The following is a 13,927-nucleotide window of genomic DNA, read 5'->3' on the forward strand; positions in this document are numbered from 1 at the left end:
AACAACCTAAGTGTTTGTCTAAAAATACCCTAATAAGTTTAGTTAATAAGTTCTGTGTGGAGTTTGCATGTTCTCCCCGTGTATGTGTGGGTTTCCTCCTCCGGTTTCCCCCTCAGTCCAAACACATGTGCTTTAGGGGAACTGATGAACTAAATTGGCCGTAGTGTATGTGTAAGTGTGTGAATGAGTTTGTATGGGTGCTTCCCAGTACTGGGTTGCAGCTGGAAGGTTATCTGCTGGATAAAACATATGCTGGAATAGTTTTCATTTCACTGTGGAGACCCCTGAAATAGAGACTAAGTCGGAGTAAAATGAATGAATGAATGAGGTTACATAGAAATAAAGACAATTATTTCCCTGTTTGTTTTTCCACACATTTTAAACTTGATAGTTTTAATAACAAATTTCTTATTACTAATTTCTTAATGTATAAAATGTTCAATTAAAAATATGTAGTTATTAATTATTTTGTTATTAGTAGTAGTATTTTAATTCATAAAAAGTAATAATAAACAATTTTTAAAAAGTTATAAAAAAGAAAACATTTTTAAAATAAGTTTTACAGAAATTCATCCAAATAGAGAAACGTATACAAAGGGTACTGAAAACAAATCAGTTACAAAATAATTATTCAATTATTGAAGTGTTTTTAATTAATAATTAATCTATTGATGTATTTATTGATTTATTTTAATTATATATGTGTTTAATTTGTTAATTAAATGTATTTGTTTATTTTACTTATTACTTATTTACTTATTATATACGCGTTTCATTTATTAATGTGCTTATTTTAATTATTTGTGTATTTAATTCATTAACATATTTATTTATTTACTCTGTATTATTTATGCATTTCATTTATTAATGTATTTTTTTAATTATACATGTATTTAATTGATTTAATTCCTCATTATATACATTCTATTTAATTATATATTATATTATTATATATTTAATTTATAAATGTTTAATTATATATTCATTTCTTTTAATAATTTAATTAATTTTTAAAAATATGTATGCATTTAATTAATGTATTTTTATTATTTATTTATTTTATTAATTAATTTATTTATTAATGTATTTTTTCTTATTTATGCATTTAAATTATTTATTTATTTATTTTAATTATTAGTTCATTTATTTTATTAATGTATTTATTTATTTTGTATTATTTATGTATTTTTATTTATTGGATAAGGTCTCTCTCTCTCTCTCTCTCTCTCTCTCTCTCTCTCTCTCTCTCTCTCTCTCTCTCTCTCTCTCTCTCTCTCTCTCTCTCTCTCTCTCTCTGTAGGCGCAGGAGTTGTTCTTCTTTCATGATGTCAGTCCAGGCAGCTGCTTCTTCATGCCTAAAGGAGCTCATATATACAACACACTCACTGACTTTATAAAGGTACACACACACACTGCACATACAGCAACACACAGCAGTCATTCAGCAACACATACTCTGCATTAGGAAATCTGGATTATTATGAAGTCAAAATCCTGGATTGTGTTTATAATATTTAAAAATGAACTGGTGCTGAAGCACATGATCCATGCATCACTTCTTACAGAAATTATGTGAGAAACAAATATGTATGATCAGTCATTATTGTATTACAGGGAATTATATGTTTTGATCATAACTCTAGTCTGTCAATGGGGTAGGAAATTAATCTTGATTTTGGCTTAAAATAATATTATTTTGTTTACCCTGTTGACAGATTATTTAGCTTTTTTATTGAGGAAAAACGCATTTAATTAACATTATTTGATAGAACAGGACTATATGCTTTGCTTGTCTAGAAAATGCTTCTTGATTTACACATTTTGAGATATTTGGACTAGAAACAAGACAAAAAACTCCAAGTATGAGGAGCGTTTTTTCGCTCGTGACCCTCATGTTTCCTCTTTCTATCAGAGTGAGTACAGGAGGCGGGGCTTCAGCGAGGTCGTGACCCCGACGCTCTTCAGCACGGCATTATGGGAGCGTTCGGGTCACTGGCAGCATTACAGCGAGAACATGTTCAGTGTGAGCAGCGAGACACACACATTCGCCCTCAAGCCCATGAACTGTCCTGCGCACTGGTGAGAAACACACACTCATATATACGCTCACCGGCCACTTTATTAGGTACACCTTACTTGTACCGGGTTGGACCCCATTTTGCCTTCAGAACTGCTTTAATCCTTCATGATGTAGATTCAACAAGCTACTGGAAATATTCCTCAGAGATTTTGCTTCATTTTGACATGATAGCATCACACAGTTACTGCAGATTTGTCGGCTGCACATCCATGATGCCAATCTCCACCACATCCCAAAGCTGCTCTATTGGATTGAGCTCTGGTGACTGTGGAGGCCATTTGAGTACAGTGAACTCATCATCATGTTCAGCAGTCTGAGATGATTGAGCTTTATGACATGCTGCGTTATCCTGCTGGAAGTAGCCATCAGAAGATGGAGACACTGTGCTCATAAAGGGATGGACATGGTCAGCAGCAATACTCAGGTAGGCTGTGGCGTTGATGCTCAATTGGTACTAATGGACCCAAAGAAAATCTCCCCCACACCATTACACCACCACCACCAGCCTGAACCGCTGATACAAGGCAGGATGATCCATGCTTTCATGTTGTTGAGGCCAAATTGTGAGTCGAGCATCCGAACGTGTGAGCAGAAATGGAGACTCATCAGAGCAGCAACGTTTCTCCAATCTTCTATTGTCCAGTTTTGGTGAGTCTGTGTGAATTGTAGCCTCAGTTTCCTGTTCTTAGCTGACAGGAGCGGCACCCGGTGTGCTCTTCTGCTGCTGTAGCCCATCCGCCTCAAGGTTGGACGTGTTGTGTGTTCAGAGATGCTCTTCTGCAGAGCTCGGTTGTAGCGAGTGCTTATTTGAGTTACTGTTGCTGGAACCAGTCTGGCCATTCTCCTCTGTCCTCTGGCATCAACAAGGCATTTGCGCCCACAGAACTGCCGCTCACTGGATATTTCCTCTGTGTCGGAGCATTCTCTGTAAACCCAAGAGATGGTTGTGCGTGAAAATCCCAGTAGATCAGCAGTTTCTGAAATACTCAGAGCAGCCCGTCTGGCAGCAACAACCATGTCACGCTCAAAGTCTCTTAAATCCCCTTTCTTCCCCATTCTGATGCACAGTTTGAACTGCATGTCCGTCTTGATCATGTCTACACGCCTAAATGCATTGAGCTGCTGCCATGTGATTGGCTGATTAGACATTTGCGTTAACGAGTAGTTAGACAGCTGTACCTAATAAAGTGGCCGGTAAGTGGATATATATTAGTGATGCCAAAAATGTATCAGATTCATATACATGCATAAATACATTTTCCATAATGACCGTGTGTGTCAGTGTGATGTTCGAGCAGAGGCTGCGCTCGTGGCGGGAGATGCCGATCCGCTGGGCTGACTTTGGAGCTCTGCACCGTAACGAAGCGTCGGGAACGCTGGGCGGATTAACCAGAGTCCGCCGCTTTTGCCAAGACGACGCACACATATTCTGCACACCTGAACAGGTACACACTCTGGGTACGTTTGCATCAGTGATCAACAACTATATATATATATATATATATATATATATATTAAGGGTGGAGCCGAACCCGAATACGGTATTCGGAAAGGCACGAATAGCGTGTTTTTACAAATACTTGATTCGAACAAATACTTGAAAAATTATTTGTATTCGGGAGCAAGAAAAACACTATATCAAAAAGCAGCGTTTCCTCATGAGACCACAGTGCATGCCCGCGTGAGTGAGAGAGTGAGAGAGCGAGAGAGAGAGAGAGAGACAAAACGCGCCAAAGCCCGAAACTGAAAGCGAGACGTGACTTTTAAGGGGTTGTTTCATATGGATTTATTAATCATTCTTACTGTTCAGTGATCGCAAAAAAAATAGTTTATTAAAGACGCAAACCCCTCACTGCACGTCAGCTGCGCACCTTCAGCAGACCTCCTCATTCCTGCAGCACGAGAGCTTTATGATTGTTTATGCGCGCCAAAAGTGGCGGATCTGTCCGGTGAAATATCTGACTGCGTGTCACCGCATCCCTAAGGACTGTTTGGCGAAATATTTGACGGCATATCAATGCATAACAAACGACTGAAAGGATATAACTAGAGAAATCTCCACTGTGCTACTGGGTGAGAGCGTGTGGCAAGCCGTTTTAGCATTTAAACCTTGTTCAGACTATCCATAAATATATTTAGATATCTCTAATTATATTTTGACTTGTCATAATTATAATTCGACTAGTCAGATTGGAAATATCTGCAAATATATTATGATAGACTAGTCATATTCCTCTATTGACTTCCATTGAAAAATATTTGCAGATATCTCTAAATAAGTTGACTAGTCACAATTGTAATTAGAGATATCTCCAAATGAATTTTGACTAGTCAAAAATCCAATTCAAGATATCTACAACTGTAATTAGACTTTTAGTAAATTAATTAGAGATCTTCAAATATATTTGTAAATATCTCTAAATATGATGAATTAAAGACATCTCTAAATGTATTATGACTAGTAAAAACTCAGTTAGAGATATCTCTAATTACAATTGTTACTAGTCAAAATTCATCTGATTTTGTACTAGTACAATTGTAATTGCAGACATGTCTAATTGTCATTCTGAGTAGTGGAATTATAATTATGACTAGTCAAAATATAATTAGAGATATCTCTAATATATTTATGGAGTCAGAACAAAGATTTAAATGCTAAAAAGGCTTGCCATAGAGAGCGCTTCTCACTGAACAGAGCACCGCGCAACCTTCTATGTAATGTATTATCACATGCACTAAAAGCATCCTCTCCTGATACTGTCTGTGAACCCCCCACAAGCTTCAATCCCCTCAATCAGCACAGCCATGTTCTGCTAAATCCTCCACAAGCACCAAACCATCAACACAGCCACATTCTGCCCCAGCAAGTCAGTTTCAAACATAAAAAAAACAAACAAACAAACTTTGTGTCTTTTTTTGTGGCTGGCAGATGACAATAGCAGGGCTGTATCTTTTAGTATTATATAGAATACTTTTGTTCTGCCAGATCTCCCGGGCAGGTTTTTTTTTTTTAGATTTATTTAGTTAATTTTAGTTTTTGGAATTCTGTGCATTGGAAAGAAGTCCTTTCAGAAGAAGAACAGTTTTTTGAAGTATTATTTGTTTTTATTCTGTCTATTCAGTGTCCTTCAACAAGATCGGTGGTTGTGGGGTTCATAATATTCACAATGGTATTTAATTAGTTGTTGGTTTAACCATGGATGAGATAATGGCTTCTATGTTATTTTCTGTTCAATGACATTTCTTATCACATGTTCAAAAACAACAACCAATATTGCATATCTATAATTTATATAATGGGTATAATTAAACTATAATTTCACTATAACGTAAATTAAAAGTGTAATAGAAAAAATATATATTTTTCCGCCATTTTGAATTTTATTCGAATACAAATACAAATACTTTTCCCCCCTCAACAAATACAAATACAAATACCGGCTGCTCCGCACATCCCTAATATATATATATATATATATATATATATATATATATATATATATATATATATATATATATATATATATATATATATATATATATATATATATATATATTAGTGCTGTCAATCGATTAAAAAATGTAACTAATTAATCGCACCTTTTTATTTTAATTAATCGCGATTAATCACATTTAAAATACTGAAACTTGTAATTTTGGCTATTTAAATGTAAAATTAATGTAAGCGCAAGACAAAAAATATTTCAATTCAAAATATTATTGTTTAATATAATTTTTGTTTAACTTGAAACACAGATTTCTTCATGTAAACAACATACCCACAATAAACCATCAAGATCCTGGCTTGACAGCCATATTTATTACAGAAATTAAAACACAGGCATGTTAATGACATTTAAATTTCAGAACAATCAATGCCAATATAGAAAACACTGATTTCCATGTTGGATTCTAAGTGGACTGCAAAAAATGCCAAAATACAGCAACTGCAGATATGATAAATGAAAAATTATAATAATAAACTATAGAATACAAACTGTTGCACTCATTAAAAAGTTTTATTGCTGTGAGTTGAGAACATTAGTTATAGAGTAGAAACAATTTTGCTTAATCCTCCTTTACATTCATCCAGTTGCTTAGACTAGGAGTATCCCGCAAGTGCAGAGACTCCCAAATGCCCGCAAATGAATGATAATTTCTTGCAAACCGGTCGTTAAATACATTGCACACCCCTCTCGCCCCTACTCAGATACGTCGCTCACTCCACCCCTAACACCCCTCAACGGGCCTGACACGGACACACACACACACAGACAGACACACACAACGCGCTGCAGACATTTTGGCCCCAACGGCCTTCCATACTGGAGCGACTCCCCTCAGATTCAACACGCATGATCACGTTCATTAAATTTGCTAAGCGCCCTAAAGTATTACTGTATTTCACAAGGATACTGACACAACGCGAAGCAAACGCTTTCGTTGCGTTTAATAAGGAAACACGCTAAACTTGGAGGCTCATGCTGAAAGGCAGAGTAATGCCCTGTCTTTGACAGCTCGCGACTTCACCAGACGTTCTCAGTACATTCACATAGGACACCAATACTCCGATTTTAATATGATTAAGATTATACTCTTATTAAAAGTCTACCGTGTAGCCTTAAAAGGAACCTTACCTTACAGGAGCACCGAGTCACGAAATGCGGAGGATTTTCTTTCTGTTCGCCATGCGGTATCAACTTACAACAGATGTCGAAAGTTAAAAATGAAACACCCGAAATTGCATGAAACTCTGGATAACCTGTGATGCAACTAATTGTTTTATACTGGAACTTGCCTTCAAAAAGTGCTTCCTTGGTCTTATTGCATGCTGAACACACGTCCACCACAACAGGAAGTTAAAAAAACCTGAACTGCGTTAATTGCGGTAATTTTTTTTAACGCGTTAATTATTTAAAATTAATCGCATGCGTTAACGCGTTAATTTTGACAGCGCTAATATATATATATATATATATATACACAGTATATATAAATTGATTTGCCCTCATGTGAAGAGCTTTTTCTCTTTAACACATATAAATAAAACCTAAATACACAGTGCTTCTGATATAGCTCTAGTTGGAGCATGTTTTGTTTGACAGTAAGACTGAATTCGTGCCGTGTGTCAGCAGCACACCATCAGTTAAGCAGTAATCGTCCTCCTCATGGCTGGAGTTAGCTGCTTTTAATACCTTAATTACTGCAGTAGTGTGAACACTGAATTCACTTTAATGCATGCTTTTAAATCACAGGTCTCAAACTCAATTCCTGGAGGGAACCAGAAACTCTGCACAGTTTTGCTCCAACCCTAATCAAACACAGCTGATCCAACTTATTGATGCTGCTAAAAGAGTTTTAAACAGCTTGATTAGTAGCTTCAGCTGTGTTAGATCAGGGTTGGAGCATAACTGCAGAGCTGCGGCCCTCCAGGAATTGAGTTTGAGAAATCATTCGTGTGACTGATCTAATCAAATCAAGCGCATACAAATGGGCTACTATATAAAATACCAGGCGTTTACTGATGTGATTAACACTAACATTTCTATTTAAGCTTCCAACTGTGCTTCTGAACATGAAGCATGAGGGTTTTCTCGCTCTTAAGTCATCATAAGCATCAACATGATGTGTTTTTGAGTGTGCTGCACGTGTGTGTGTGCAAATTTGTGATTGCTCTGTGTCTTTTCTTCAGCTGGAGCTGGAGATCACGGCGTGTCTGGATTTCGTCAGGAGTGTGTATCGCGTGTTCGGTTTCTCCTTCCACTGTCTGCTCTCCACAAGGCCCGCCTCCTCCATGGGCGACTCCGCCCTCTGGGACTGTGCTGAGCAGGTACAGCTGTCAATCATCTGCTGACCGACGCCCAAAATAACACCATAGTACTTTTATTCTATTGTTTAGCCCTTGTGTACAGTTCAGATTGACTCCCCTTTGGTTATGTTGTTTGTTTTTGCCTCATTAAGCAAGAGTTTCTGGCTTTAATATAGAGTTCAGTGTATTACAAATGAGTAGGCCCACACGGAATCTGCGCGCGCAGATTTTCCGGCAGATATCTGCAGATTTTTAGCCCATTATTAATTCTGTTTATTTACTTGAGTAAATGTGTAAATCTGAATTTATTCAGTTTTTATTCAGTAATTTATTACTTTTTATTTAATATATTAAGGTTTTAGTTATGATACTCCCAAAATAATTCCGCAAAAATCCGCAGATTTTTACCAAAATTCTCCCCAGAAATAGCAAAAAACGTCTGCAGATTCCGTCTGGTTCTGCATATTAGTCATTCACACTGTTAACCTTAAAAAATATAACATTTAAACATTATTTTTTAACATGAAATGGTGTATGTATGTATGTGTGTGTATATATATATATATATATATATATATATATATATATATATATATATTATTAACAAAAATAAGATTTTATCAACACATACTATAATCTTAACTCATTTCTAATATCTGATTTATTTTATCATTGTCATGATGACAGTAAATAATATTACTCTAGATATTTTTCAAAACACTTCAATTCAGCTTAAAGTGACATGTATAGGCTTAACTAGGGTAATTAGGGTAAAGTTAGGGTAATTAGACAAATCATTAATGATTAGGGGTGTCAAAAATAATCGTTTTTTCGGTGCACTGCGATGCAGACGCGGACAATTCGGTATCGGTTCAGTAATAATCATAACCGGTTATTACTGACGTCATTGACCTCATATGCGCTCTGTTGCGAGGGAGGCGATCGCGAGTATTTACAGCGATTTAACTCCTTAAAACTCATAAACTGTGCACAATTTCACTGTGTGTGTTTGCTGGATCAGTCTTTCACTGACATATACAACAATAGCCCCTATTTCACTGAGATCGAGAGAATGAAAGTAGCCTACTCCATTTCTCTCTCTCTCTCTCTCTCTCTCTCTCTCTCTCTCTCTCTGTTTCTCACACACAAACACACACAGTGGCCCATTTGACCTGCTGGCGTGGCTTTTGCATCCAGAAACGAGTGTGTGTCTGCAGAGTTTTCTCCACCGTGTCTATCATGCATCAGCTGTGATCGCCGCTGCCGCCTGCCGCTTATCAACATCACTCATTAATGAAGAGCGCAGCGCACAAGAGCCAATCGCAACCGTTTTTTTTTTGAGGGTGTGACCAATCAAAGGGGTGTAAGAGAACTAGACAAGGATCAGAGAGTGAGCTGGATATTTATATTTGTTTATATTATTTGCTTAATGCTCGTTTTGTTTAAAGTTACAGTTTATATATATGACTGTTTTTATTAAATGACAAAATTGTATTACAAATAGTATATAAATATAAATATATTCATACATTTTAATACAAGAAATGCTGCTGTGAAGAAAATATAAAACTGTATGGAAAGCACCGTCGATGCACCGTGATGCACCGAAATATCGAATTGAACCGAATGGATGGCATGATAATCATAACCGAACCGAACCATGAGACTAGTATAGGTTCACACCTCTATTAATGATGGTTTGATCTGTAGACTATCAAAACTAATATTGCTTAAAATAGGCCAAACATATTATATATAATAATAATAATAATAATAATAATAATATATATATATATATATATATATATATATATATATATATATATATATATATATATATATATATATATATATATATATATATATATATATATACACACATATATATATATATATATATATATATATATATATATAATAAAAAGTAACTAGTAAAACTGCTTACTTGAGTAATTTTTCATCAGATACTTTTTTGCTCTTACTCGAGTAACCTTTAGAAGTGCTACGTTTAGTTAAGTATTGATTTTGTAAACTCTACCCACCTCTGTATACATGTTTTAATGCAATAATCCACATACCCACTGATAAGCCTAATCTCTATTTAAAATAAACACGTATGCACTTTTTTTATTGATTTTTCCTCTGTTGTGTTTGTGTGGAGCAGCAGCTGGAGAGCAGCCTGAAACTCTTCCAGGAGCGCTGGGAGTTAAACCCAGGAGACGGAGCCTTTTACGGACCCAAGGTGAGCTGACAAACACGACAGAGGCTTCATGTTTCATATCAGTGTAACTAAGCTTTTGATGAATTAAATGACGTGTCCCGCTTCATTTACTCATATGCAAAACATATAAATGTACACATATATGAGTATGGACTCATCACCATGTCAGATGCTGCCTTGTTTTAGTGAAAACTGGTGCAGTTTATTTTTACAGATGAGTAGAAGTTCAAAAGCACAGCGGTTATGTGTAATACGAATAATCTAGGGGTGTCACAGTGGCTCAGTGGTTAGCACTGTGGCCAAGAAGGTCGCTGGATTGAGTCTCGGCTGGGTCAGTTGGTGTTTCTGTGTGGAGTTTGCATGTTCTCCCCGTGTTGGCGTGGGTTTCCTCCTGGTGCTCCGGTTTCCCCCACAGTCCAAACACATGCGCTATAGGGGAACTGATCAACTAAACTGGTCGTAGTGTATGTGTGTGTGTGTGTGTATGGGTGTTTCCCAGTACTTGGTTGCAGCTGGAAGGGCATCCGCTGTGTAAAACATAGGCTGGATAAGTTGGCGGTTCATTCTGTTGTGTCGACCCCTGATTAATATAGGGACTTAGCGAAGGAAAATGAATGATTTGATTGTGTGATGTGTTCAGATCGACATCCTGATTCGAGACGCTCTCGGCCGACAGCATCAGTGCGCCACCATCCAGCTCGACTTCCAGCTGCCCATCAGATTCAACCTGCAGTATGTTGGGTGAGAGACACACACACACACACACACACACACACACTCTCTCTCTGACACAGACAAAATATTATTTTTTTGAGTGAACTGTGTCTTTAAGAAGTGTGAGAGAAAAAGAAAGCTGTTTTAGGGTTTTATTTAGATTTAGCTCCTGTGTTTGTGTTTTAGGGCTGATGGTCAGATGAAGAGGCCTATCATGATCCACCGGGCCGTCCTGGGCTCTTTAGAGAGGATGATCGCTATCCTGGCGGAAAACTTTGGGGGAAAATGGTGTGTGTGTGTGTGTGTGTGTGTGTGTGTGTGTGTGTGTGTGTGTGTGTGTGTGTGTGTGTGTGTGTGTGTGTGTGTGTGTGTGTGTGTGTGTGTGTGTGTGTGTGTGTGTGTGTGTGTGTGTGTGTGTGTGTGTGTGTGTGTGTGTGTGTGTGTGTGTGTGTGTGTGTGTGTGTGTGTGTGTGTGTGTGTGTGTGTGTGTGTGTGTTTAAATTCGGTGTGTTTTACATTTACACTCATTATGTGTTTGTCTCTCAGGCCGTTCTGGTTGTCTCCAGCACAGGTGATGGTTGTGCCTGTAGGGGGCAGCAGTGAGGCATACGCACAACAGGTCAGACAAATGCAGAACAGCAAGGGTTTTTTTGGGGGGGGGATAGGCTCATTTTACAGCTCTTCTAGAGGTAAAAAGTTAACTTTCAGCTGTTTTTAATCCATTCAGCTGGTCTCCAGTTCTGTTGGGAGCAGTTTTAGCTTAGCATAGATCACTGAATCCAATTAGACCATTAGCAATCTCGCTCAAAAATGACCAGAGTCAGTGTAACCACAGATACAGGGACACTGGAGTGTTTTAAAGTCACGTTAATCAGCTGGTTTGTCTATAGGCTGATATACGAGAGATCCGCAGATGAAGCACAACTTTAAAACGCTCCAGTGTCCCTGTATCTGTGGTTACACTCAGTTTGGTGAACTGATGACCTTCACGGCCAATCACAGTCAATTCTGTTGAGCACTGGTGAACACAACGGCAAATCAGCGATGTTTATTATATAAATGTTAGCAGGAAGTGGACACTTTTAAAATTTCAGTATCGTGACGGCCGTAGTCCTGAACACTGTAAAGTTGCTATATAAATGAAATGTGTATTGTTATTGTTTCAGGTGGTTTCTAGACTGAGGGAGGCCGGATTCATGGCTGATATTGACGATGATCATGGAAACACTTTAAATAAGAAAATCCGCTCGGCACAGCTCGCACAGTACAACTATATATTCGGTAAGAGTCATTCTGAGCTCTCTTTGTAATAGAGATGCAGTGAAATGGAAAATTCGAAAAAAAAAAAAATGGGAAACCAAACATTCTGGAGGAAAACCGAAACCTAAGATGCTTTGTAGTAATAAATATTTTATTAAATTAAGATTTTATAGAAATGTAACGTCTTAGTTTCTTACTTTTTGAGAACACAAAAGAATATATTTTGAAGAATACTGGTTGCTGGCACTGATTGACATTCATAGTCAAAAAGCAAACAAACAGCATCATGTGAATCAGTGTATTGTTCTCTGGAGACTCACTCTAAACAGATCATTTGAGTCATTGAATACTTTGTTGGGGATTCCCTTTGAGCTGATTATTTGAATCAGTGAATCATTTAATTTAGACTCAGATACATTTGAATCAGTGAATCACTTACTGAAGAATCACTATAAATGAAATATTTAAGGTCAGTAAATCGCTTACTGGAGACTCACTGTAAACAAATCAGTGAATCATTTACTGGAGACTCACTATAAATGAGTCATTTGAATCAGTGTGTTGTTCTCTTGAGACTAACTCTAAACAGATCTTTTGAATCAATGAATCCTTTATTGGAGAGTCCCTTTGAGCTGATAATTTGAATCAGTGAATCATTTATTGGAGACTCACTATAATTGAATCATTTGAGTCAGTGAATCGCTTACTGGAGACTCACTGTAAATGAATTATTTGAATCAGTGAATCATTTACTGGAGATTAGCTTTAAAAAGAGCTGAATGAAGCTTTAAGCAAACAAAAAAATATCTATATGTGATGTTTTGGGTGTGTGTGTTTGTGTGTGTGTGTGTGTGTGTGTGTGTGTGTCTTTGTGTGTGGTTGAAGGATGAGTTTGAATGGTTTAATCATCGCCTGCTAATGCAGATGTGTTGTGGAGTGTGTTACACAGAGGTCAAATGCAGTAAATCCTTGTGTGTGTGTGTGTGTGTGTGTGTGTGTGTGTGTGTGTGTGTGTGTGTGTGTGTGTGTGTGTGTGTGTGTGTGTGTGTGTGTGTGTGTGTGTGTGTGTGTGTGTGTGTGTGTGTGTGTGTGTGTGTGTGTGTGTGTGTGTGTGTGTGTGTGTGTGTGTGCTGCAGTGGTTGGAGAGAAGGAGAGTGAGTGCGGGACTGTGAGTGTGAGGACGAGAGCAGGACAGCAGATCGGCCAGAAAACACTGGAGGACGTGATGAAGACGCTCACACAACTGACTGAGACACGCAGCAACGAGGAGCTGATTTAAAGAGATACGCCTCTCAACACACACACACACACACACACACACGAAAACATGCATACACATACTCACGCATACAAAACCACACATGGACACACACATTCACAAACACTACTGCAGAACCAGATGCCTCAGCTGGTCGTCAGATTCATCAGAGCCTTGTGGAGACAAACGGTGACCAGAACACATTATTTTTATAATTATTATTTATAATAAAGTCATAAACTGCTTTTAAAGTCCCGTTTCTCACATGTCTTTGTCAGCGCGTGTAGATCATTTTCAGAAATACTACAGTAATGTACAGTAAACACTGTAGTAGAGATCTGCGCGGGACTAAATTTTGAATCCCGCTCCCGCCAGGTTTTAGTCCGAACCCGACCGCTTCTGCTTATATTCAGCATTTGTTGTCCCGCTGCCCAACTCACCCCGTTTTCTACCCACCACTCCTGTTCCCGCTAACGGACAGGGGGAGAACAAAACCGAAAACCACCCAGCTATACAGAGTCCAGACGGCCTATAACAAGCTCTCTGTATAAACACACACACACACACACACACACACACACAGAC

At 37.7% G+C, this 13,927-nt stretch overlaps 1 protein-coding gene across 6 annotated transcripts in view; it reads left to right on the plus strand.

Moving 5' to 3' along the window:
- Positions 1-13,593, plus strand: part of tars2 (threonyl-tRNA synthetase 2, mitochondrial) — a 31,704-nt gene extending 18,111 nt beyond the window's left edge. For 2 of the 6 annotated variants that reach the window (XM_087286380.1, XM_087286378.1), the window contains exons 9-18: positions 1,301-1,399; positions 1,913-2,079; positions 3,363-3,525; positions 7,773-7,910; positions 10,054-10,131; positions 10,751-10,851; positions 11,011-11,112; positions 11,371-11,443; positions 11,991-12,105; positions 13,221-13,593. In XM_087286380.1, coding sequence (XP_087142506.1) covers positions 1,301-1,399; positions 1,913-2,079; positions 3,363-3,525; positions 7,773-7,910; positions 10,054-10,131; positions 10,751-10,851; positions 11,011-11,112; positions 11,371-11,443; positions 11,991-12,105; positions 13,221-13,363 — 1,179 coding nt within the window. In that variant the 3' untranslated portion in view covers positions 13,364-13,593. Of the gene's footprint in view, positions 1-1,300; positions 1,400-1,912; positions 2,080-3,362; positions 3,539-7,772; positions 7,911-10,053; positions 10,132-10,750; positions 10,852-11,010; positions 11,113-11,370; positions 11,444-11,990; positions 12,106-12,969 lie in introns of all 6 variants that reach the window. The other 4 variants (XM_087286381.1, XM_087286379.1, XR_015510758.1 and 1 more) reach the window with 3 other exon arrangements.
- Positions 13,594-13,927: the final 334 nt, after the last annotated feature.

The sequence above is a fragment of the Danio rerio genome, chromosome 16 (genome assembly GCF_052040795.2).
Source record: "Danio rerio strain M-AB ecotype USA chromosome 16, GRCz13ab, whole genome shotgun sequence".
Taxonomy (NCBI): domain Eukaryota; kingdom Metazoa; phylum Chordata; class Actinopteri; order Cypriniformes; family Danionidae; genus Danio; species Danio rerio.